The sequence below is a fragment of the Mesoplodon bidens genome, assembly GCF_964165515.1.
Source record: "Mesoplodon bidens genome assembly, chromosome: 18".
Classification (NCBI taxonomy): Eukaryota; Metazoa; Chordata; class Mammalia; order Artiodactyla; family Ziphiidae; genus Mesoplodon; species Mesoplodon bidens.
In genome coordinates, this window is record NC_138175.1 from 54341497 (window position 1) to 54366711 (window position 25215).

General features: G+C 48.3%; 1 protein-coding gene across 4 annotated transcripts in view; it reads left to right on the top strand.

Moving 5' to 3' along the window:
• MYH14 (myosin heavy chain 14) overlaps nt 1-25215 on the top strand; it is a 90131-nt gene that overhangs the window by 21140 nt on the left and 43776 nt on the right. For all 4 annotated transcript variants that reach the window (XM_081215721.1, XM_081215720.1, XM_081215723.1 and 1 more), the window contains 8 exons: nt 9116-9211; nt 11471-11589; nt 12792-12944; nt 13132-13305; nt 13616-13789; nt 15830-15944; nt 19534-19721; nt 22861-22982. In XM_081215721.1, the coding sequence (XP_081071847.1) occupies nt 9116-9211; nt 11471-11589; nt 12792-12944; nt 13132-13305; nt 13616-13789; nt 15830-15944; nt 19534-19721; nt 22861-22982 (1141 nt within the window). The remainder of the gene's footprint in view (nt 1-9115; nt 9212-11470; nt 11590-12791; nt 12945-13131; nt 13306-13615; nt 13790-15829; nt 15945-19533; nt 19722-22860; nt 22983-25215) is intronic.

Consider the following 25215-nt stretch of genomic DNA (forward strand, 5'->3'; position numbering starts at 1 on the left):
TGATTTCCAGTTCTGAGCGGGGCCGGGGCTGGGTCTCATTCTCCTCTGGTCTCCAGGGCTGTGGAAGGCCTCGGGAGCCACTATGGGCTCCAGGGCCAATGGGGAGGGCTGGAGACCCAGTGCCAGGTTGGCTGTCCACCCAGGCAGCGAACAGGCCAGCGTCCTCAGGCATATTGACACAGGGACCCAGGCCTCCCTGCTAGATTTCCCAACCACGGGTTGCGTAACTGCCCTGCTCCTCCCTGGGCAGCTGACAAACAAATTCAGATGGAGGCCACAGTGGGGGCCTGAGCCCCTCAGGTACCACCTGCCCTCCTGACACAGGTCACCTCAAGTAAGCCTCCTGCCGTGTGGTGGGCGTGGGTAGCAGCTCCGGTTTTTCCAGTCCCGAAACAAAAATTTTGCAGCACCGGTCGGCATGTAGTGACATAATCTGAATATGATCAAAGGTCATCATGTGAAAACTGAGTCGCCCCAGGCCCCTCTGAGCCCAGTTTTCCACTGTTAAGCTTCCTGCATCTCCTGCCAGAAATATTTCAGACATGTAAGAAAAGACACACATTATTCTCCAGCCCCAGGGCTGATGTTCAGCTGTAATGTTGATCAAACTGTTACCGTATTTCTGGGACTTCCCTGGCGGTCCAGTGGTTAAGACTCTGCGCTTCCACTGCAGGGGGCATGGGTTCAATCTCTGGTGGGAGAACTGAGATCCTGCATGCCGCCCGCCCCCCCCCGCCAAAAAAAAACGTTACTGTATTTCTCTCCTGATTTAAAAATTCCTGCGTAGTGGTTGACCCAGATGGGCCTCACCTCCCTGACCTCCCTCCCAGGACCGGCTCAGAGGCACCAAATAACAATGCAAACACCTGGCATATCAGGCCCCACACCCTGGCCTGGGTCCTGGGCGGCACTGGGGTAAAGCACTCAGCCCATCGCCCCCATGCTAGCATGTGCTTTGTCCCCTACTTTTCCCACCAAACAGCATGTTTTGACAGTTATTCTGGTTTTGTAGGTATAGGTGAATTTCAGGTTTTTTTGTGGTTGCAGAAGGTTTCACTGTTTAGATGAACTGTGATTCTTGTAGCCTGTCAGTCCCTTGCAGACACACCCTTCGGGTGACTGCATCCTATTGCCGTTGGAATCAACAAGTGCCAAGAATATCCTTATAAGTAGATCTTGGTGCTCATGGGTGAACAGAACTGCAGGATCAGTTCTTAAGCCACAAAATGCTGAGTCCAAGGAGAGGTGCAATTTTTGGTTTTATCCAGCTTTAACGGAAATTTAACAGCTTTATGGAGATATCATTCACATACCAAAACATTTACCTATTTAAAGTATATGTCAGGGAATTCCCTGGCGGTCCAGTGGTTAGGACTCCGCACTTTCACTGCCAAGGGCCCAGGTTCGATCCCTGGTCGGGGAACTAAGATCCCGCAGGCCGTGTGGCGTGGCCAAATACAAGCCAGTGGCTTTTAGTACCTTCAGAGCTGTGCAGCCATCCTCACAATCAATTTTAGAACATTTTCAGTGACCCAAGAAAATAACTTGCGCCCCTTTGCGGTCGTCTGCCGGTTTTCCAATGCCAGCCCCTGGCAACCACAGATCTGCTTCCTGTGTCTATGGATTTTCTTATCCGGGACCTTTCATATAGATGGACTCATACAATATATCCTTTGTGGCTGGCTTCCTTCCCTCGGCATGATGGTTTGAAGTTTCATCCATGTGGTCGTATGTATCCGTGCTTCCTTCCTTTTTACTGCTGAATAATTTTGCTTTTTACCTTTTTCTTATGGAACCTTTCAAACAGGTATGCAAGTAGAGAGCAGAGGGTCGTGAACCCCCCACCCCTCCCCCAGGAACCTGGCACCAGATCCAGCAGTTACGGGCTCATGACTTCTTGGCTTTCAGCTCTTAACCCCCAGCCCCTTTCCCTTGCCCCAACCCCACTCTGTTTTTTTAAATTGTACTGAATCGACCTCACCGCTGTCCAGAAGGTGGCGCTAGTTTCCAGTTTCTTCCACCCTGTCTCTGGAGCACCTGTTCCCCCGACGACGTGGTTGCCAGCACCCACTGTTGTCAGCTTTTTTGCTTTTGCTGGTGTGGCAGGTGGATGGGGTCTCATAACAGTGTGATTTTGTGTCTCACTTCTAAGGAGTGGAGCCAGCCGGTCACCTTTTTTCTAGACTCTCCTTTGGAAGAAAGAGGAGACAGAGATGGGGAGTTCCCTGGAGGTCCAGTGGTTAGGACTCGTAGGTTAGGGATGGCCCTGGGTTTGATCCCTGGTTGGGAAACTAAGCTCCCACAAGCCTCATGGCGCGGCCAAAAAGAAAAAGGACACAGAGGTCCAGGGAGGTGGGGTGTCTGCCCTATAGGACTCACTGCCTTTGATGAGGTGGTGGTGGAACCCGGGTCTGACTCCAAAGTCAGCCTGTGATCCATTTCCAGAGAGGCAGGTGGGCGCCTCTGGGTCGCCCATGGGAAGCCCAGGGCAGAGAGCGTTCGGGGCCAGTGGAAGCAGGACCTCCACCCCCCTCCTCACTTTCCATCCACGTTGGCGCCGTAAATGCCACCAGGGAGGTGGAGCAGGCAGCCTAGCACGCAGGGAGGTGAGCGCCTGCTCACGTGAGGCCGTCGTAGCCTCTCCAGCCCCACGCCTCCACCCACGCAGGTCGGGGCTTGCTGGGTTGAAGTCACCAGCCAGAGCTGACTGCCAGCCCCTCAGGCGTCAGGTTCACCGGGTGCTTGGAACCCACGCAGGTTCCGAAGCCAACCATAATAGGCCATTTTAAAGGCCACCGGGGGAACTCGAGTCTGGGTCAGGTCTGAGCTGATGTTAAGGATGAATAATCATCCAGTTTGTTAGGGGTGATGATGCCCTTGTGAGTCTATCAGGAAATGTGCTCATTTATTTATCTTTTGGGAGGTGCCTCGCTGCCCTGCCGCAAAACCTCCCAGCGTTTCTGGGACTCAGGGCTGTTCCCGACACCCCAGCCCCCTGACCTCCCGCCCAGCCCCTCCCACTGCCCAGCAGGGGAAACCCAGGCCCAGGAGGCCACTGGCTTGCCCCAGGTCACGCCTCAGTAATGCACCCCCCACTAGTTAACTCTTGGCCATTTGTTCATTCGTATATGGGTTCATTCAACACATGATGGAGTCTGCGGGCCAGACCCCTGCAGACGCTGGGAGAAATGAACCGTGACCAAGACAGAACAAGCCCCTGCCCCCTGGAGCGCTGAGACCCAGGGAGCATCAAATCACACAAGTGGATTAAAGTTGATCCCCTGGAAGAGTGGTGGCTGGAAGGTGCATGGAGCAGTGACTGTGGGTCACGGGGGTGGGGGGTGGGGTCTCGGAAGGGGCGGGGCAGCCCCTGGAGGAGGCGGCGCTTGGCTGAGCCCTGATGGTCAGGCAGGAATTAAGCAGGTGTAGGTGGTCCTGGACCGCCTCTATGGGGAGGGAACTCCCAGGGCAAAAGCCTGGGGGCAAGAGAGAGTGTCAGGTGTTGGCGGGGATGAAAGAGGTTGGCCTGGCTGGTTGGAGTAACTGAGGGGACCCGGGGCTGGAGCAGGTGGGAGGATTGGGGACAGGGTGCCAAAGACCTTGATAAGGGATAAGATTGAATCCCCAAAGTAGTGGGGACTGTGGAAGGAATTCTTCCCCCCAAAGTGGCAAGCTGAAGTTCATTCATGAACACATTTATGGAGTGCTTACTGTATGCAGAGGATACAGTTAGAAGGTGACTAAGGAAGAGATACTTTCCACAAGGAGTTACGATCCTGATGGAGATGGAGAAGAAAAATTCAGATTTGTTGCACACCCCGGCGTGCCCCGAAAACTATACCAAAACCTTTTTTTCTCTGGGGGACTAGAATTCATGGACTGTAAAATTCGCCATTGTCAAGTATACAGTTCAGTATTTGTAATATAGTCACAAGGTGGTGTGAATCATCACTGCAATTTCACTGTCTAATTCCGAAACTGAGTCTTTTTCAGCAGTGGTCTTTTTTTTGGACTACATTTCAAAGGGTATGAAATTCAAAAAGAACTAAAAGTCTATGATCATTCCAGTGTCCCGGGCTCCCAGGAGGCCACCTCTGTTAGCTGTTTCTTATGTGTCCTTCAGAGTAAGGCTTCTTGAAGCTGTCAGGCCAGTGACCAACACCACCCCCCTCCTGTTTTCAGGGATTTTTTTAACCTCTTTTTTAAAAAAAAATATTTATTTGGCTGTGCTGGGTCTTAGTTGTGGCACGCGGGATCTTCGTTGCAGCATGTGAGATCTTTTTAGTTGTGGCATGCAGGATCTTTTAGTTGTGGCATGGGGAATCTTTAGTTGCGGCATGCAAACTCTTAGTTGCAGCATGTGGGATCCAGTTCCCTGACCAGGGGTTGAACCTGGGCCCCCTGCATTAGGAGCCCGAGTCTCAACCACTGGACCACCAGGGAAGTCCCTAACCCCTTTATTTTGAATAATTTCAGATCTACAGAAAAGTTCCGAGGGTACACAAAATCGCTGCATACCTTCTCCCAGATTCCTCAAGCGTTACCATCTTGCCACATCTGCTTTATCCTTGTCTGTCTTTCTAATTACTTGTTCTGAGCTGTTCGAGAATAGGGGTGTAGCCCAGGGTGTTCACCCTTTGTATTTCCGATGACCACTGTCACAAATGACCACAAATGTAGTGGCTTATGACAACACACATTTATTCCTTCACAGTTCTGGAGGTCAGAAGTCAAAAATCAGTCTGGTTAAAGTCAGGGTGTCAGCAGAGCTGGTCCCTTCTGGAGGCTCCGGGAAGAATTCGTTACCTTGCCTTTTTCAGCTTCCAGAGGCCACCCGTATGCCTTAGCTCATGGCCCTTTTCTCCGTCTTCAAAATGCATCACTCTAGGGACTCCCCTGGAGGTCCAGTGGTTAGGACTCTGCGCTTTCACTGCCAGGGCCTGGGTTCGATCCCTGGTTGGGGAACTAAGATCCCGAAAGGTACGCGACGCGGCCAAAAAAATTGAAAAAAATCCCAAAATGCATCACTCTAACCTCTGCTCATGTGGCCTTCCCCCTCTGCCTCCCTCTTATAAGGACGCTTATGATTACGTTTCGGACCCACCTGGATAATGCAAGATTAATCTCCCGTTTTAAGATCCTTAATTTCATCACATCGGTAAAGTCTATTTTTCCCTGCAAGGTAACATTCACAGGATTCAGGCCGTGGACATTTTGCGGAGAGGGGGCATTACTCATCTTACTGCCCACCCCCCCGAATCTGCCTGTGCTTATTTCCTACGAACATTCTATGACACAAACACAGTACAGTATCATCATTAGGAAATTAACATTGGCACTATTAGTACTATTATCTAATCCACAGACCTTATGCCAACTGTCCCAATAATGTCCTTCATAGCAAAAAAAAATTTTTTTAAGTTAAACACACACACACACACACACACACACACACACACACTTCCCCAGTCCAGGATCACACACGTTGCATCTAGTCATCACACTTTACTCTCCATCCATCTGGAACCGGTCCTGAGTCTTTATCGTTCGTGACCTTGACACTTGGGGAGATTACAGACCAGTTGTTTTGTCAACGTGCGTGTGTTTCCTCGTGATTAGATTCGGGTTACGCATTTTTGGCATGGGTCTCCCAGAAGGGCTCCCCCTCCACCTTCCGCCACTCCCTTTTCCTAAGTAAACTTTGTGCAGAAGCTTACGCGTAGTAGCGTAGACACCAGAAAATGAGCGCGGCGCCAAAGCACCCAGCTCAGGGGAATTTCTGCAAGTGACACCCCATATCACCAGCACCTCGAAACCCCTTCCCCTCACCGCAACCCCCATCACCATTATGTTGGCATCTAACAACATGGAGTTGTTTCGCCCGCTCTTGAATTTGGAACAAACAGACCCATACAGTCCGTGCACTTTTGAACCAGGCTTCTTCCTTGCAATCCTGTGAGTGTGAAATCTGTCCGAGTTCAGTGAGTGGCCGGAAGGGGGCTTCTGAGGGGCTGGCCCACTGGTGTGTTCATTTTGTAAAATCTCACCGAGCTGGATGGAGGTGATCTGTGTGCTCTTCTGTGTGTGTGCTCTACGTTCGTACGAACATGCGAATTTTATGCTAAAAGTTGGACGAAAAGGGCTGCACGGCTGTTAAGAATACGGACCCCAGGGTCAGACCGCCGGGGGTGTCTCAGCCATGCCGCTTAGGAGCTGGATGATCTTGGGTAAGTTGATTACCCGGATGTGCCTCGGTTTCCCTGTCTATCAAATGGGGGTTTTACTGTTTCCCATCGCAAGATGCTATTGCAGGATTTGGCTCAGTGAGTTGTTCCAAAGGTGACATGAGGTCATTTGTGAGCGTTTGGAACAGGACCTGGCACGGAGTAAGTGAAAATAGGTCAGTGTCCTTTTCAATCCGTAAATCGTGAAGACTATTCTAGGAGGAACGTGGATGAGGTAGCTGGGTGTTGGCGCTGGTCTGAAGCATCACCACGAAAGCAGCAGACACAAGCCCAGCCTGATGTAGGCGTGTTATAGGGTCCACTCCAAGCCGAGGGCAGCTTTGCAGGTGGAGACAAGGAGGCTTTGACACGATGACCAAATCTTGATAAAGTTCTGAACAAAACCAAGACCAGCCCTCCCTCGGATTCCTCAGTGACTACCCACCTGGAAAATGCACTGTGTATTAAAACCAAGCACAAAACACTTTTGTGTGTATACATAAAACAGCTGGGATTAGTCTCAGTGCATTCCAAACCATGATTTCACAGACGTGAATGTCCACTGGGAAGTTTCGCAGTCAAACGGAATGTGGGCAACTCTTTGTGATACAGAAGGGCATCTCCTCTGGTCCCCACCTGCCCAGTCTCTGTGGCATCCAGAAACGTTGCCAGGGTGGCCCCCGTCCCTGTGCTAACCAACCCCTGCACGTTCCCGAGACGTCCTCTAGGGGGCAGCATTGCCCACTCACGGCGAGATTTCTAGCCGCTTTGCGCAGACGTGCAAATATTAATACAATCGATCTTCTTTTACGGTGTCTGAGTTGGAGAATTCACCTACACACGACATTTATTCGTAACCCCCAAACCAGCAATCCTGGTGCTTTCGTGGTCATTGCGGTCATTCATAGAGGAGTGAAAGTTTTGAGTTGCCCAGTGTGCACCCAACTGAAGTCTCACGGGGTGACATTCTGCCTTCTTGTTCCAGCCCATACTGTAAACCACTGTCCTTTCTACAGTCTGTTGAGTGCCACGCTTTTCACGTTTGGGGTGCTTTTTGGTTGGTGATTTCACTGTCTGAAATGTCCCCTAAATGTAGTACTTAATGCTGTCCGGTGTCCCTAAGAGCAGGAAGGCTGTGATGTGCTTTACAGAGAAAATACGTGTGTGAGAAGAGCTTCCTTCAGACTCCAGTTATAGTGAATGTTGGTTGTGAGTTCAATGTGAATCAATGCTATATATCAGATAAGATGTCTTTTAAAAAAATTTTATTGAAGTATAGTTGATTTACAATGTTGTGTTAATTTCTGCTGTATACCAAAGTGACTCGGTTATATATGTGTGTGTGTGTGTGTGTGTGTGTGTGTGTGTATTCTTCTTCATATTCCTTTCCATCATGGTTTATCACAGGATATTGAAGAGTGTTCCCTGTGCTCTACAGTAGGACCTTGTTGTTTATCCATCCTATATACACTAGTTTGCATCTGCTAATCCCAAACTCCCACTCCTTCCCTCGCCTACCCCCCTACCCCTTGGCAACCACAAGTCTGTTCTCCGTGTCTGTGAGTCTGTTTCAATTTCATTGATATGCTCATTTGTGTCGTAGTTTAGATTCCACATATAAGTGATATCATATGATATTGGTCTTTCTCTTTCTGACCTACTTCGCTTAGTATGATAACCTCTAGGTCCATCCATGTTGCTGCAAATGGCATTATTTCATTCTTTTTTATGGCTGAGTAGTATTCCATTGTATATATGTACCACATTTTCTTTATCCAGTCATCTGTCAATGGACATTTAGGTTGCTTCCATGTCTTGGCTGTTGTAAATAGTGCTGCTGTGAACATAGGGGTGCTTGTATCTTTTCAAATTAGAATTTTGTCTGGGTATATGCCCAGGAGTGGGATTGCTGCAATTCTATTTTTAGTTTTTTGAGGAACCTCCATATTGTTTTAGGTAGTGAAGCACCAGTTTACATTCCCATCAGATAAGGTATCTTTAAACAGAAACACACATAAACCAAGGTGATGCATTGATCAGTTGATGAAAATGTGACCAGAGCCTCCCAGGAACCAAACCCGTATTCCCCCATAGGAGCATTTGTTCACATTTGATAATTCAGTGTTTCAGATGACCCTGTAGAACATAATTACCAAGAATAAGGCAAATTGACTGACCTTGACACTTTCTGCCTTTTTTTTTTGCACAGATAGTGGTTGCCATATATACCATTCTGCACCTCGAATTTTTTACTCGATATTTTAGAAATCTTTCCATATTGCTAAAGATCTTCATTCATTTCTCTAAGTCCTTTTAAATCTTCTATGCATTGCTCTATAAAATGGACATGAGCAGACACCACATGGCGATAAAGCAAACTTTGAATATAAAATACAGAATTCAGGGACTTCCCTGGAGGTCCAGTGGTTACAACTCCGCTCTTCCACTGCAGGGGGTGCGGGTTCAATCCCTGGTCTGGGAACTGAGATCTCTCATGCCACACAGTGTGGCCAAAAAATAAAATAAAATACAGAATTCACTTATCCATTCATGTATTTAAGACCTGCTTGGTGTCAGGTGGTGGTATAATTTGACATAAGGTTTTTAAGCTAGATTTCTTTTTTTTATTATTTTAGTTTTTAATTTAAGTATAGTTAATGTGCAATGTTGTGTTAGTTTCAGGTGTACAGCAAAGTGATTCAGTTATACATATATATACATATATCTATTCTTTTTCTGATTCTTTTCCATTATAGGTTATTACAAGATATTGAGTATAGTTCCCTGTGCTATACAGTAGGTCCTTGTTTAAGCTAGATTTCTAAGGGGCTAGTTCAGACCACATGTCAGGACCCTGAGCCTCGCTGATCTGTGTCTCTGCTGCCCCTTAGCCATGCTGCGGATGGTCTCGGCCGTTCTCCAGTTTGGCAACATTGTCCTGAAGCGAGAACGGAACACCGATCAAGCCTCCATGCCTGACAACACAGGTACCACCACATGGCCTGCTACCCACCCACGTACAGAGCATCCTCCCTCCCCAGCCAGACCCGCCTCCCACCCAGGACCACCCTGATTTCCTGCCCGTTGCTGAATCTTTACCAAAATAACACCGTCCACTCTTTTCTTGATTATAAAAAGTGTAAGCTCTGCTGAAAATTTGAACAACAGCAGTGTGCCAAGGTGGAAGGGGGTGCAGACAGCAGGGTCCTCCATCATCCCAGCCCCTCCCGGAAAACCACCATTAGCACTGGGCGTATCTCCTCCTGGCCTCTGTGCTCTGCATATATATATATTTTTAAATTTTTCCTTTCAGTAGAAGTATAGTTGATCCTCCTTTGTTTGTCAAAATGGAAATAGCTCTGCTTCTTTATTATTATAAAATAATACAATCTGAATGGGGAAGAAAATATGGCAAGACAGGGAAGTATAAAGGCAGCGAAATTACCCATAATTACTGCTAACATTTTGGGGGGCATTTCTCTCTGGGCTTTGTTCTACGTCTGTATCAATGTGGAAATCACGGAAATGGAATCTTGCTTTACACCGCCTTCCCCTCGAGATGGGAAGAGCTTTCTGTCCTGACTATGAAACCCTATGGGCTATTTTCAAAAGCTCTACAACACAGAACATATGAAGGAAGGGGCATCTCTCACGATGTCACTGATCTGAGCTATCCCTGTGACATCTGGGGGCCAGGTTCACACACCCAGCAGGTGTGCCATACATACTCATTCATTTGATTGACAAAATTGGGGTCAGACCTTATAAACTGTTTTGAAACCTGCTTCCCCCCCGCCCTTAATGCAATGGGGGTAACTTTTCAAGGTTATTAACTAGAACTCTACTGGGGTTTCTTCACCTGGGTTCTGTGAGGAGAACTGTATGTCAGTATAATTAATCTCCTTTGGAATCCCTTGTATTTCATTTTCTGCATTTGCAAACATTAATGGGAGAAGCAGCCCCCAGGCTCCACCGGCTGGCAAAATACACACCAAGGGCTTAGAACCCTGTTAAGTCACCCTATTACTGGCAGCATAGTACTCCATGCTGTTTTTTCAGTTTTTAAATATTCCCATATAATGCAAAATCACTGTAGAAGAATTAGAAATTGCAATTGCATCAGAGGGAGGGAGAGAGAGAGAGAGAGATTGATTTAAATCCTCATCACCTCTCAGAAATAACCACTGTTGACATTTTAATGTGTCTCCTCCTCAGTGTTTTTCTCTTTTGCTGGAGCTGAGTATTTGTAGTAACTATCTTCCTGTGACGCAAGTGATAGAGGCTCAAAAACGCTTCTTAATGATCATTTTAATTCAGAGGCGAAAGAAGAAATACACCTGCCCACACAGCCCTTCCTCCATCTTCTGCCAAAACAGCTATTAACATTTTGGCAATTTTTTTTTCCTACAAAAATAGGGACGAGCAATGAATTTTTAAAGATGTTTTTTAGGTTTGGCCACCTCCCTGAACTCTTATTCCAAGAGTTTTCCCCTAGCATTTTATTGAGACATTTTCCAACATGCAGAAAAGTTCAAAAAATTTTATACCGAACACCCAGATCCACTACCAAGATTCTACCACTGACATTTTACTACACTTGCTTTATCGAGTATCTTTCCATCCTCTGTTCATGCATCTGCTTTCCTGGCGCATTTCAAAATCGCAGATATTGGTATAGACCCTTCAGCCTGTATATCATTTACTGGCGTCCAATATTTGTTTACAGTTCTTTCATGGACTTGAAGTGAAACATACAAATCATGAAATGTACACATCTTAAGTGTACCGTGTAATAATTTATAATAATAATAATTTATTAAATAATTATTTATAATGCTTATATTATTAATTAGTAATAATAATGTTATAAATAATTATTATTTATAATAATAATATTTAGTGACTGCAGAACATTTGTTCAAATGGATGCACCCTGACTCTCTAACCAATCCCTAGCTGTTGGACATTCAGGTTGCTTCCTGGTTTTCTCCATTGTAAACAATGCTGTGATGAACATCCTCCTAGTCCAGCTTTTGCCCACATCCAGAATTATTTTTGCCAACTTAGGGTTCCAGGAGGAGAATTATTGGGCTGGAGAATGCACACACCTTTAGGACCCGTAATGCCTCTAGCGGGAAAGGCTGGTGTTCCACCAACAGTGGGGGGTGGCACCCTCTCCCCCTCCCCCACTCTGCACTGTCCCCACCTCCCAGTGCTGATCACATCTTGGTGCCTCTCGCCCTCAGCTGCGCAGAAGCTCTGCCGCCTCCTGGGCCTGGGGGTGACAGATTTCTCCCGCGCCCTGCTCACCCCCCGCATCAAAGTTGGCCGGGACTACGTGCAGAAAGCACAGACCAAGGAACAGGTGGGCAAGGCTGGTGGCAGGTGGGCGCAGGGAGGGCCCTGGATTTTTAAGCAGCTTATGCCAGTTTTTTCTCTCTCACTCAACAAACTTTTGCTGAGTGTCTGTTCAGTTACCGACTCTGGTCTAGGTGCTAGAATAAAGGCAGTCATGGAAACAAAGGCCACGCCTTCAGGGAGCTCCGGCTGTAGTAGGGAATCAGGGTGCTTTCTTCAGAGGAGGGGATTGAGGTGCTCGGGAAAGTGTTCTCGGAAGAGGTGACATTTGAGTTGAGACTTGGATGGTTCAAGACAAAGGGAATATAGCATGTGTAAAGGCCCTGGGGCTGGAACAAGCTTGGCAAGTTGGGAACATTAAGGAGATCAGTGAGACTAGACAGTGGGGGAGAGGGTGGTAGAAGCTGCAGTCAGAGAGGTTGGAAGGGGACAGATCACACGAGGTCTTAGGAGCCACAATAAGGAGGTGAGTTTTATGCAGAGTGCAGCAGGAGGCCAGTGAGGATTTAAGCCAGGGAATAACTTGGTTCAGTTTGTCTTTAGAAAGATTCCCTTGTCCACTGTGTGGAGCATTGGGTCCAGGGGGCCCCAGTGGAAGCAGTGAGACACAGGGAGGCCGTTGTCATAGTCCAGGCAAGCGACGGCAGCAGCACAGATGCGGGTGGTGGCAGTGGGGGTGGGGACAGGTGAACACAGACCAGGTGTTTCCAGAATTCCAGTTTTGGGGCAGAGGCCGCTGCCTGACCCCAGGCTGGGCTCTCGAGGTGCTAGGACAGAGAGGGCACCGTGAGGGATATGAGATTGGGGGTCACACTGACCTGGGTTCTGCTCTCAGTCAAGGTACTATTGATAGGATCCATTTTACAGGTGAAGACACTGAGGCACAGAGAGGTTTATTCACGTGCCTGAGGTCACACAGCCTCTCCAGATTCCACCCTCTTACCTGTTCTGCCGTGGAAGTTGGTTCAAGGGTTGGGTGGAATATTCATGAACTAATGTGCCCCCAAGCACTTCACAGAGTGCCCCACGCACAGTAGGGCATCACTAATGATCTGCTCTTGTTAATGTCACTGCTCTTTTTTTTTTTTTTTTAATGTCACTGCTCTTGATGAAACATGATGGGGCTCCGTCCACACCCAGTGCCGGCAGGGCAGGGTCGGGGGGCACTGATGTGCAGGCTGGGCCCTCACTGTGTGCCCTGACCTGCAGGCTGACTTTGCGCTGGAGGCCCTGGCCAAGGCCACCTACGAGCGCCTCTTCCGCTGGCTGGTCCTGCGCCTCAACCGAGCCCTGGACCGTAGTCCCCGCCAAGGCGCCTCCTTCCTGGGCATCCTGGACATCGCCGGCTTTGAGATCTTCCAGGTCTGCGCCTTGTGCCTGGCTGGAGTCTGAGAAGGCTCCATCACGCTGGCACTGTCCCCCTCTCTCTGGGTCCCTGTCCGCCCCTCCCTGGGTCTCTGCCCCCCTCTCTATGGGTCCCTGTCCCCGCCGGGTTCTTGCCCGCTCCGGGTCCCTGTTCCCCTCTTTCATGTGTCCCTCCCCTCCGCAGCTGAACTCCTTCGAGCAGCTCTGCATCAACTACACCAACGAGAAGCTGCAGCAGCTCTTCAACCACACCATGTTTGTCCTGGAGCAAGAGGAATACCAGCGCGAGGGCATCCCCTGGACCTTCCTCGACTTCGGCCTCGACCTGCAGCCCTGCATCGACCTCATCGAGCGGCCGGTGAGCCCACAGCTGCTCCACCCTCCGCATGACCTTGGTCCGGCTTCTCACCCCACCCGGCCTCAGGCCTGTCCATCGGTTAAATGGGGAAAACGGCATAGATCTGTGTGGCTGCTGGATGGTTAGAACCCAGAACATGCCTGCCACAGGGCGTGGCTCGAATCAAAGGGCTAATTGATGGCTATAACGGTTGTTCTCGTGTTTGCTCGCAGGTCCCAAGTGGCACAAGAACTAAAAATTAGCAGCAACCTAAGTGTCCAGTATTTGGGGATCTGACTTAACTCTTCTGCCCTCTTCTGTTAATGGTCAGGCCAACCCCCCTGGGCTCCTGGCTCTGCTGGATGAGGAGTGCTGGTTCCCAAAGGCCACAGACAAGTCCTTTGTGGAGAAGGTGGCCCAAGAGCAGGGTGGTCACCCCAAATTCCAGCGGCCAAGGACTCTGCGGGATCAGGCCGACTTCAGCGTCCTGCATTATGCGGGCAAGGTAGGGAGCAGGGGCCCGCCTTGGGGGCTGTGGGTGCGAGTGAGGATGAAGGGAGGGTGCAGAGGGAAAGCAAGGGCCGCCTGGTGTCCACGGGACAAGTCACAGCCAGGCCAGGGGCAGGAAAGCCCAGGGAGGAGCGAGGACTCTGTCTGATGAAGTTAGCAAAGGCTTCCTCAAGGAGGGGATATTTGCAGTGGGTTTCGAGAGATGGATAGGAGTTCACCAGGTGGAGAATTAGGTGCATTTTATTCACTCACTTGGCCAACATATGCCTTTTGTGGGCTCAGCCCTGTGCTGAGCAAAGCTGGGGACCCACGTCAGATAAGATTCTGTCCTCACTAAGTTCCTTATCTGGGAGGGAGACGAAAACAGACTATCGGGATATAAGGCCGATAAGTGCTTTAATGGGGCCAGCTATGGATAGTGTCAAAATCCAGAGGAGGAATCCCAGGGAAGGTCTACACAGAGGAGAGTGATGCTTGATCTGAACTCTAAATCAAGGGTCAGCAAACATTTTCTGTGAATAGTTTCAGTTCTGTGGGCCAGTCTCTGGCACAACTACTCAATTCTGCCATGAGAGCATGAAAGAAGCCACAAGTTCACACATAAATGAAGGCCGTATTCCAATAAAACTTTATTTTATTATTTTTAAAATTATTTATTTATTTATGTAAGTTTATTTATTTATTTTTGGCTGCGTTGGGTCTTTGTTGCTGCGCGCGGGCTTTCTCTAGTTGCGGCAAGCAGAGTCTGCTTTTCGTTGTGGTGCGTGGGCTTCTCATTGCAATGCCTCTCTTGCTACAGAGCACGGGCTCTAAGCACACAGGCATCATGGCATGCGGGCTCAGTAGTTGTGGCTCGCAGGCTCTAGAGTGCAGGCTCAGTAGTTGTGGCGCATGGGCTTAGTTGCTCCGCGGCATGTGGGATCTTCCCGGACCAGGACTCAAACCCGTGTCCCCTGCATTGGAAGGTGAAGTCTTAACCACTGCGCCACCAGGGGAGTCCTATTTATTTATTTTTGGCTGCGTCGGGTCTCAGTTGCCGCACCCTGTGCGGCCTCTTTGTTGTGCCAGGCGGGCTTACTTGTCCCGCAACACGTGGGATCCTAGTTCCCCAACCAGGGATTGAGCCTGCGTCCCCTGCATTGGAAGGCGGATTCTTAATCACTGGACCACCAGGGAGGTCCCTAAAACTTTATTTATAAAAGGAGGTGGATTTGGCCGGGAGGCCATTGTTTGCCAATCCCTGGTCTAAATGATGAGTAGGGACTTCCCTGGTGGTCCAGTGGGTAAGACTCCATGCTCCCAATGCAGGGGGCCTGGGTTCGATCCCCGCTCAGGGAACTAGATCCTGCATGCCACGACTAAGACCTGGTGCAGCCAAATAGATAAATAATATTTTTAAAAATAATAATAAAATAAATGATGAGTAACCCGTAGCCAGAAAAGAATGGGTGGAGGGAACAGCATACACAAAGGCTGAGGGGTAGGAGACCCATGTGTTCTGTTCTAGAACTCAGTTGTTTTCCAAACATCTGCTGAGATTTCCTGTGTGCCCAGTCCTCTGCTGGCTGTGAGTCAGACTCAGGCCCTGGCCTCTGGAAGCCACCATCTGGTGGGGGGGGAATGTGTGCAGGGAATCGTGGTGGTCAAGACTGTGACTCTGTGGAAGGGAGCTGGCCACGTGAAAATCCACGGAGAGGGAATCACGGGTGGCGGGAACGGCAGGGGTCAAAATCCTGAGGTGGAAGTGAGCTTGCACGTTTGAGGACCAGAGTGGCTAAATGAATAAGGAAAGAAGTGTTGGTGGGTGAGGCCCCAGAGGTGGGCAGAGTCCTCTTAGGGAAATACAGAAAGGGAGAGGGACCATGCTGCAGGTGGGCGCAGTTCAGGATATGGGCACAAGGTGTCCACCAGTGCTCTCTCCTGAGTGGTGAGCCCCAGAGCTGGGAATCTCAGAGCTTCTGGGAGGCTCCTTGGGAAATCAGCAGTGCTGGTGAACCCACCATCCCACCAGCCTCCTGTGCCCAATTTCATTCAGGTTGACTACAAGGCCAATGAGTGGCTGATGAAAAACATGGACCCTCTGAATGACAATGTCGCAGCCTTGCTTCACCAGAGCACAGACCGGCTAACGGCAGAGATCTGGAAAGACGGTAAGGACCAGCTTCCCCAGGCCCTGTCCCTGGAGCTCGGTGCATCCCTTTTCCCAACTCACAGTGTGAACACTTTTGTTCCAGAGTCTGAGTTCTGAGCCTGAGTTGTCTGCTCGGAGGCAGAACTGGTGCCAGTAGGCCAGACAGCCTTACAGTAGTGATTGCAATTAGTGATTGATTGATCTCTCAAACCAGCATCACACTCAATGATTAAACACTCCTCCTTAATCAGAAACAAGACGAGGATGCCCACTGTCAACACTGCTGTGAAACACTGTTTTGGCGATAATAGTTTATGCAATCAGGCCAGAAAAAGAAATAAGTATATGAATATTCAAAAGGAAGCAATGAAGTTATTAATTGTAGATGGCATATGATCCCTAAAAAAAAAAAATCAAGAGATTTGACTGAAAGAGAATAACAACAAGAGAACTCAGAAGGGCAGTATTTACAGGTTAGTCAACGTTTAGGCTTTGCTTTCATTGATCTCTCCCTAAGTTCCCTTCAGGGATTCAGGGAAGAAAAAAAGGAGCAAAAACCGAGGTATAGTTTTGGAGTTTTCCTGCTCCAACAAGGCCCATGTGAGTTTGGCCATCTGTCTTTTCAGACTGACAGTTTCAGACCAGCAAGCCCTGTCCATCCTTGCCCTCCATCCTTAGAGGAGGTTTGAGAGATAATTTTATAAAACGGACAGAAGCAGCATCTTGGTTTCCTGATTTCTGGGTTTCCAGAATCTGTCAGTTTGCCTTAATCTTTTATTGAAGTGAAAAGCATAGTAGTAGAAGCGCCAGCCCATGCAATTGGACAAGAGAACAAAATAAGCAAGGTGAGTCATTCCCAAAACAAACTCACAGAACGAAAGGGCATAGCACACCTTGATACGGTGAGCTGATTTTAGACAGAGAAATTTGATGTTAGTATCTCATATAGTTTATACAAGAGGGATTGAAAAGCATTGTTTGATGTTCAGTAACAGAACCAGATTCTGCCGAGAATCATCTCCTTCAGACTGAAAATCTTCCCCATCAACTTTTTTAAAGTTTGTGCCACGTTCATGGGCACATGATATTCCCCCTAATCCTTCACATGCTCCACCCTGTATATGCTCGGCTCTCAAAGTGTTCCAAGAGAGAAAGTAGAAGTGGCAAAGCCTCTTGAGTCCTAGACTGGAACCCCACACAGTATTATTTCCTCCACAGTTCTTCTGAACAAAGCAAGTCACAAGGCCAGCCCAGATTCAAGGAGCTGCAAGTCACAGAGAGGGGTGGGGGATTGGGGCCATTTCTGCATCAATCTCTACTACAGCTGCCCTGAGCCCAGAGTTGGCTTTGCTTTCGGGCATCCTGACAGCCCAGGGTTGGGTACCCAACATCCTGGCAGCCCAGGGGAAAAGGCAAATGAGACGAGCTCTCTTCAGAGAGGCAAACACAACAAGCTGGGTGGGAGCCTTGAGTTACTCCTTGAGCTTCCTGGCGGCCAGGGCAAAAGGGGATACCTAATAAAACAGATACAGACTCAACCTCTAGGGAGAGAGGTTTTTTCCCCCCGGGTATTAAATTCGCAGAGGACATTCGCCCTTTCAACAAACATCGATGCCCTCACTAGTCAACATAAAGCTGAACAGGACAGTCTCCCTGGCTTTAAAAGTTCATGGCCAGGATCAGGTTTCTCCTCCTGCTTTGCTCTGTGCTGTTGACTAATAACCCTTTCTTCTTTTTTCTTCCTGCCTTTTCTCATGCTGCTCCCTTTGCATCTCCCATCCCATCTCCCTGCCTCTCCCCCCATCTGTCCTCACCCCCACCCAGAACACGGGGGCTTGCAGCAGTTCTCTTTCCTTGACTCCTTCCCACCGTCACCCCCAGGATCTTCAGGGAGGCACACCTCTGCCATTTCTCCGTCAGGGGGTGGGTGTTGCTGTGCATCAACGGGTGAGATTCGCCAGACAAGGAGGGTGGGCCCTTTGGACCGGGAACCTGGTTTTGAACGTCTATCCCCTTTCCTTACCATACAGAGATCTTTCCCTCTTCTTTCCCATCCCCACCCCTTGTTGGCTCCCTTAGCAGTTTCCAGACTCTTTGTAGCAGCACAAGGCCTTCTTCTAACTAAACCGCATGTAAAAGTGCAAACAACTGTGATAGTATCCGCTGGCATTAATTGAACCCATACTGTGTGCTGTGCACTGTGCAAAGCCCTTTTACCATTATTAACGCATGGAATCCTCCGAACAACCTAATCAGGCAGCTGTTAGTACTCTTACCCCTGTTATACAGATGAGGACATGGAAGCACAGAGAGGTTAAGTCACCTGCCTGTGGCCACACAGCCAGTAAGGGACAGAGCTGGGATTTGAACCCAGAGCCTCTGCTCTTACCTGTGCTATAAGAACTTAATAAATGACAATTATCCTTTTGACAATAACTAGGAGCATGGCGGTAGGAGGGAGACTTGAACCTGGGGAGGAAAAATGCCATATCTGAGCCCCCACTGTGTGCCAAGCACTGCCCTCAGAGCGAGTTATCTAGTTGACCCTGATAACCCTCATGATTGGGGATTGCAGGCCATCAGGTTCTGCCCCAGCTGCAGGTCCTTGAGAAACTGGGAATGATTCAGTACATAGAATTTGAGGCAAAGGAGTGCATATTTCTCACTATTGACGTGACTGCATCAAATGGCAATAGGGAAAAAAATTATCATGAAATCAGGCCTTTCTGGGAAAATGGTGACTATGGAGGCAGTTTGCCTTATTTTATTTTGTTTTTCATTTCTTTTTATTTTTGTCTTTTTAATTTTTTGCCTTATTTTAAATATTGCCTTATTTCAAATATCGTAATAAAGCCAGACTTCAGTACATTTTTTTTTTTTTTTTTTTTTTTTTGCGGTACGCGGGCCTCCCACTGCCGTGGCCTCTCCCATTGCGGAGCACAGGCTCCGGACACGCAGGCCCAGCGGCCACGGCTCACGGGCCCAGCCGCTCTGTGGCACGTGGGATCCTCCCAGACCAGAGCTCAAACCCGTGTCCCCTGCACCGGCAGGCGGACTCCCAACCACTGCGCCACCAGGGAAGCCCAGTACATTTTTAATGTGACACTGTTTCAAGTTCCTAAAAATGCAGCTGTGGTTATTGCCCTTTTCCCTCTCTGTGCCTCAGTTTCCTCATCTATAAAAATGTATAAAATTTATAGGCTTATAAATAAGCCGATGTATGTCCAGTGCTTTGAGCAGTGCCTGGCAGAGACTAAGTGCTAAGGAAGCATTTGCTATCTTCATCATCATCATTTGCTGATAAGGAAAATGGAAAAGAAGGGTCAGAGACCAGCGTTTGAGAAGATTCATACTGCCTGGGTTCAGATCCTGGGTCTTCAGATCCTAAGCTGTGTGGCCTTGGACACAGTCTTCCATCTTTCTGAGCCTCAGTTTGCTGGTCAGTCCAATGGGCTGATAACACCTACCTTACTAGGCTGTGAGAGGTGTTTCATATGTAAAGTGCCAGGTCCTATAAATAATAAGATCCTTGACCTTTGGCCAACCCAGCTCCCTAAAACTGACCTTTGACTTTACTCTCTCTCTACATCTGTTTCCTCCTCCCACAGTGGAGGGCATCGTGGGGCTGGAGCAGGTGAACAGCCTTGGGGATGGCCCGCCTGGTGGCCGCCCACGCCGGGGCATGTTCCGGACGGTGGGACAGCTCTACAAGGAGTCCCTGAGCCGCCTCATGGCCACACTCAGCAACACCAACCCCAGCTTCGTCCGCTGTATCATCCCCAACCACGAGAAGAGGGTGAGTGACCCAGCCTGGGGCGGGAAGGCAGCTCTGGCAGTGGGTAAAGTCCCAGTCGCTGGATGTGGCTGGAACCATGTCTGGCCCCAGGCTCACTTCTGACTGGCTGTGTGACCTCGAGCAAGTTGTTTTCCCTCCCAGGCTCAATGCCCTGTTAGGAAAATTCATTCATTCATGGGACTTAAGTTTTACTGAGCACCTACTAAGTGCCAGGTAGTGGGAATACAGTGAAGTCAGGGAGGGCTCCCTGGAGAAGGTGAGGTCTGAGCTTGGAAGGATAAGTGGTATTCTAAGCAGAGAACAGCTTGTGCAAAACCCCAGTGGTTGGTTGGAGCATGAAAGGTACAAGGGATGGAAAAAAGACCATTGGAGCTGGGAGTGTCATGTAAGTGTGGAGAGACCAATCCTGCCCTTCCAGGCCACCAATAAGTTTTCTTGTTGGGAAAATCAGAGAATAGGCCCTGTAGAGAAGGGTCAGCATAGTAGAAGGTGAAAGGTGCCTGGGGCTTATACTATCCTCAGAAAGTAGGAGCTGTGGTTATTGAGTAGGTAGATCTGTGTGTTTCTCATAGCTGTAAATACCATATTTTATCAAATCTAAGACACATTTATTGTGACATTTTAGCATCTCTGAAGTTGGGATGTGGCTTACAATCAAAGGCCCGTCAGAGTTTAATTGACAAGAGTTTTTCTTTCTTGGTGGTATATAAGATAACAGTGTGTTTTATGATTGATAGTGGCTTTTATTTGATGAAATATGGCATACATGGACTCAGCCACTTCTCCAAGGAGCCTTGGTCCTTTTAAGTGGAGAATGGTGCTTACAGTCTATGATCTGGGTGCTAGGTGTGCTCCATGGTGTCAAGGTGTCACTCCCAGGACCTCTCAGTAATTAGAGCTATGTACGTACACACTAACGTACATGCATACATACACATACGTATATACATGTACACACATATATGTGTACACACACTTACATCTATGTTTATTTCTATAACTATCTTTATATATTGAAAACCATGAGTTCCCACCAGTTTGTCAAGTTCCAGTCCAACATCTCTTTTTAGCAACAGTGAGATCCTGTAGTATAGCACACATTTACTAGTTCTCTCAGTCCCCTTTTATGTAATCAGTCTCCTGACCTTGCTGGGCACCTCCCCACTCAAGCCTGCCACATGTCTTGTTGCAGGGTGGAATGGAGGAAGGAAGGAGGAAAGGAAGGATAGAAGGAAGGAAGGAATGGAGGGAGGGAGGGAGGGAAAAAACCAAAATGTTACTGTGAGACCATCCTATACATTATTTCCAATTTCCAGTTATTTTCAGCCATTTCCTTGGGGCTCTTTTGAGAGAGCCACTAAGGTGGCTTAAGCAAAAGTGAGAATGTGTCAGGAATTCCCCGATGGTCCAGTGGTTAGGACTCCACGCTTTCACTGCCGAGGGCCCGGGTTCCATCCCTGGTTGAGGAACTAAGATACCACAAGCCACAGGGCACGGCCCCCCCCAAAAAAGTGAGAATGTATAGATTCACATAATTGAAGATTCCATGATCAGGTTCAGGCACAGTTGGATCCAGGTGCTCAAACGGTGACGTCAGGAGTCTTTTTCCTTTGCTTGGCTCTGCTTTTCTGTGTGTTGCCTCCTCTCTGATGAATCTCTGTCTCCATTCTCAGGGTGGCACGGCAGCCACCAGTGGCTCCAGACTTTCATTCTTTCAGTTCAGCAACCCTAAAGGAAAGAGAGAGCCTCTGGCAGCATGGATGTAGCAGAAGTCCCAGGGCTGGCTTTCACTGGCCTAGGATGGCTTTTGTGCCCACCCTTGAACCAGCCTGATTGGCCTGGCCTGAGTCACATGACCATGTCTGGAGCCAGGATGAGGTCAGTCCTAGCCACTCATGGACTGAGAGCATAGGGGGAGGAATAGCGCCCTCCCTCCCACAGAATGGAAGCGTTATTACCAAGGAATAGGGAACATATATAATAATAAATAAACAGAAACTCCCTTTTTGCTGGGACATAAACATTCTGAGGGCAGGGGCTTTTATCTCCCTTTTTACTGCTGAGTCCCCATTGCCTAGAACACATTGTGTGGCATACAGTGAATATTCAATGAACATTTGATGGATGAATAAATACATATATGCTTAGATAGCCCTTGAAGAAGATACAGAATGGTGGTTCTCATTTTTTTTTTTTTTTTTTTTTTTTTTTTGCGGTACGCGGGCCTCTCACTGTTGTGGCCTCTCCCGTTGCGGAGCACAGGCTCCGGACGCGCAGGCTCAGTGGCCATGGCTCACGGGCCCAGCCGCTCCGCGGCATGTGGGATCTTCCCAGACCGGGGCACGAACCCGTGTCCCCTGCATCAGCAGGCGGACTCTCAACCACTGCGCCACCAGGGAAGCCCCTGGTTCTCATTTTTTAACCCTCCTCCCCATCAGATATTTATATTCTGCCCTAGCCTGGGGCCAGGGCTTTTTTTTTTTTTTTGGTTTTGGTTTTGGTTGTTGTTTGTTTTGCTTTTTTAAGCATGTGAGGGGACTCCAGTGTGTAGTCTGGGTTGAGAACAACTGATCTAGAAGGCTCCATAAAAACCTGGGTATTGTGTTGACCACTCTGGGGCCCTGGGCAAGGCAAGAGTTGTTTTTCAGAATGTATAATTTGAATTTTTTTTTTTGCAGTGTTTAGATTTTTACCATTTGTGTATTACTTTGGGGAAAAAAAAAGCGGGTAAAAGAAAGAAAAGGCAATGAAAGTTAACTACCAAAAATAATGATGTACGTGCTTTGTTCACACGTCACCTTCCCAGACTATCCTATGAAATTTAGCCCTCCCCGTCCTCCCTCCCCTCTGCTCTTTGCCCCTTAGCACTTAGTACCCATTTACTTCTGACATTTTTGATGTCTTGACCTCATTTATTGTCGACCTCTCCCAGTGGATAGTGAGCTCCCTGGGGCAGGCATTTCTGCCTGGCACGTAGTAGGTGCTCAGTAAATTATAGGTTGAACCAGATGAAATTGCCAACCATTTTTGACCTGCCCAAACTGCCATCCACCCGAGTTTCCCTGACCGCTGCCATCTAATGAGTGGCGCCTCCGTGTGGCAGCCACTGACCTCGCATGTCTGTGACTGCTCTTTGCAGGCTGGGAAGCTGGAGCCTCGGCTGGTGCTGGACCAGCTGCGCTGTAACGGCGTCCTGGAGGGCATCCGCATCTGTCGCCAGGGCTTTCCCAACCGCATCCTCTTCCAGGAATTCCGGCAGAGGTGAGCAGCATGGGGTGGGTTGGGCTCGGGTGCCTGCATCCAAAGCGCCCCACCTGCTACTTCTGGGAGGGGTCAGGGGTGGGGCCTCAGCCGAGTGGAGGGGCGGGGCCTCCGGGCAAGTTCCTTTGGTTACTGAGTCTCAGCTTTCTCCTCTGTGATATGGGAGAGCAGTGCCCCATTCACTGGACTCCCCAAGAGAAAGGGCATAGAGTACTATGTTGCGATCTGGGTATTGCAGTCGGCATTTCTTATAAAAATGCAGTCGAGGACTTCCCTGGTGGCGCAGTGGTTAAGAATCTACCTGCCAAAGCAGGGGACACAGGTTCGAGCCCTGGTCTGGGAAATTTCCACATGCCACGGAGCAACTAAGCCCGTGCACCACAACTACTGAGCCTGTGCTCTAGAGCCTGTGAGCCACAACTACTGAGCCCACGTGCCCCAACTACTGAAGCTCGTGCACCTAGAGCCCGTGCTCCACAACAAAAGCCACCGCAATGTGAAGCCTGCACACTGCAACAAAGAGTAGAAGCCTGCACGCAGCAACAAAGACCCAATGCAGCCATAAATAAACAAATAAATGAATGAATGAATAAATAAATAAATAAGTTTATCTAAAAAAAACGCAGTCGAATAGGAGAGAAGAAAAAAATATCAACATATAATATGCCAGTAATATGGTGAATATTATAATAAAAATTATGCTTCATGCAAGCTGTATATAGCAGCACCATGCAACAGAAAGAGAATGTGAGCCCCATATACAATTTAAAATTTTCTAGTAGCCATATTTTTAAAAGTAAAAAGAAACAGGTGAAATTAATGATAACAAGAGTTTATTTAACCCAGTACACCCAAGATATTATATCATTTTAACATGTAATCAATATAAAAAATTAGTAGTGAGACATTGTGCATTCTTCTGTTCCTAGTGAGACTTCGAAATTTGGTGTATGTCTTACACCTGTAGCACATCTCAATTCAGACACTAAATTTCCAGTGGTCAAAGTGAAATGTAGTCCTATCTAAACAATGAAATTGTGGGAATTCCCTGGCGGTCCAGTGGTTAGGACTCCCTGCTTTTACTGCTGAGGGCACATGTTCAGTCCCTGGTTGGGGAACTAACATCCCCACAAGACGAACGGCCAAAAAAAAAAAGAAAAGAAAGAAATTGTGTTGAACAGAAAAATATTTTACACTGCTTCAGTTTTTTTTTTTTAATACTTATTTATTTATTTGGCTGTGCTGGGTCTTAGTTGCAGCATGCAGGATCTAGTTCCCTGACCAGGGATCGAACCTGGGCCCCCTGCATTGGGAGTGCGGAGTATTAACCACTGGCCCACCAGGGAAGGGAAGTCCCCCCTGCTTCAGTTTTTAAATTTAAATTTCACTTAGTTAAAATGAAACGCAGTTAAAAATCCAGTTGCCCAATTGCCCCAGCCATGTTTCAGGGGCTCAGTAGTTGCGTTGTGGCCAGTAGCTGCTGCACTGGACAGTGCAGTTCTGAAGTTTCATACTCCAAGTGTGGTCCCCAGACCAGCAGCATAAGTATCACCTGACAGCTTGTTAGGTATGCACATTTTCAGGCCCCACCCCAGACTTACTGAACTAGTATCTGCATTTTTTTTTTTTTTTTTTTTGCGGTACGCAGGCCTCTCACTGTTGTGGCCTCTCCCGTTGCGGAGCACAGGCTCCGGACGCGTAGGCTCAGCGGCCATGGCTCACTGGCCCAGCCGCTCCGTGGCATGTGGGATCTTCCTGGACTGGGGCATGAACCCCTGTCTCCTGCATCGGCAGGCGACTCTCAACCACTGCGCCACCAGGGAAGCCCTAGTATCTGCATTTTAACAAGATCCCTGGTGACTGAGAGACTCTGATACACACACACACACACGGTTCTCAATCACCAGTCAAAAAATATCACATATTAATATATGACATTAATATATAATATTATGTATATGATATATGTGTTTGTGTATATATGTGTGTATATATGTTGTATATCTAATATGCATTATTTTTAATGAAATGTCAGGATCCAGGGAGAGGGCACAGCAGGAGAAAGGCTCTGAGGACAGACACATGTGTGCTTATGAAACGTACTTTTAAACTTTGGAGTTGCACTGAGAAATGTGAAAGAAACAGCTGTAAAGCACTTAGCTCAGGACCTGACACTTAATAAGTTCAAGAACATCAGCCCCTATTTGTTGTTATTCTCACACTTCCGAGACAC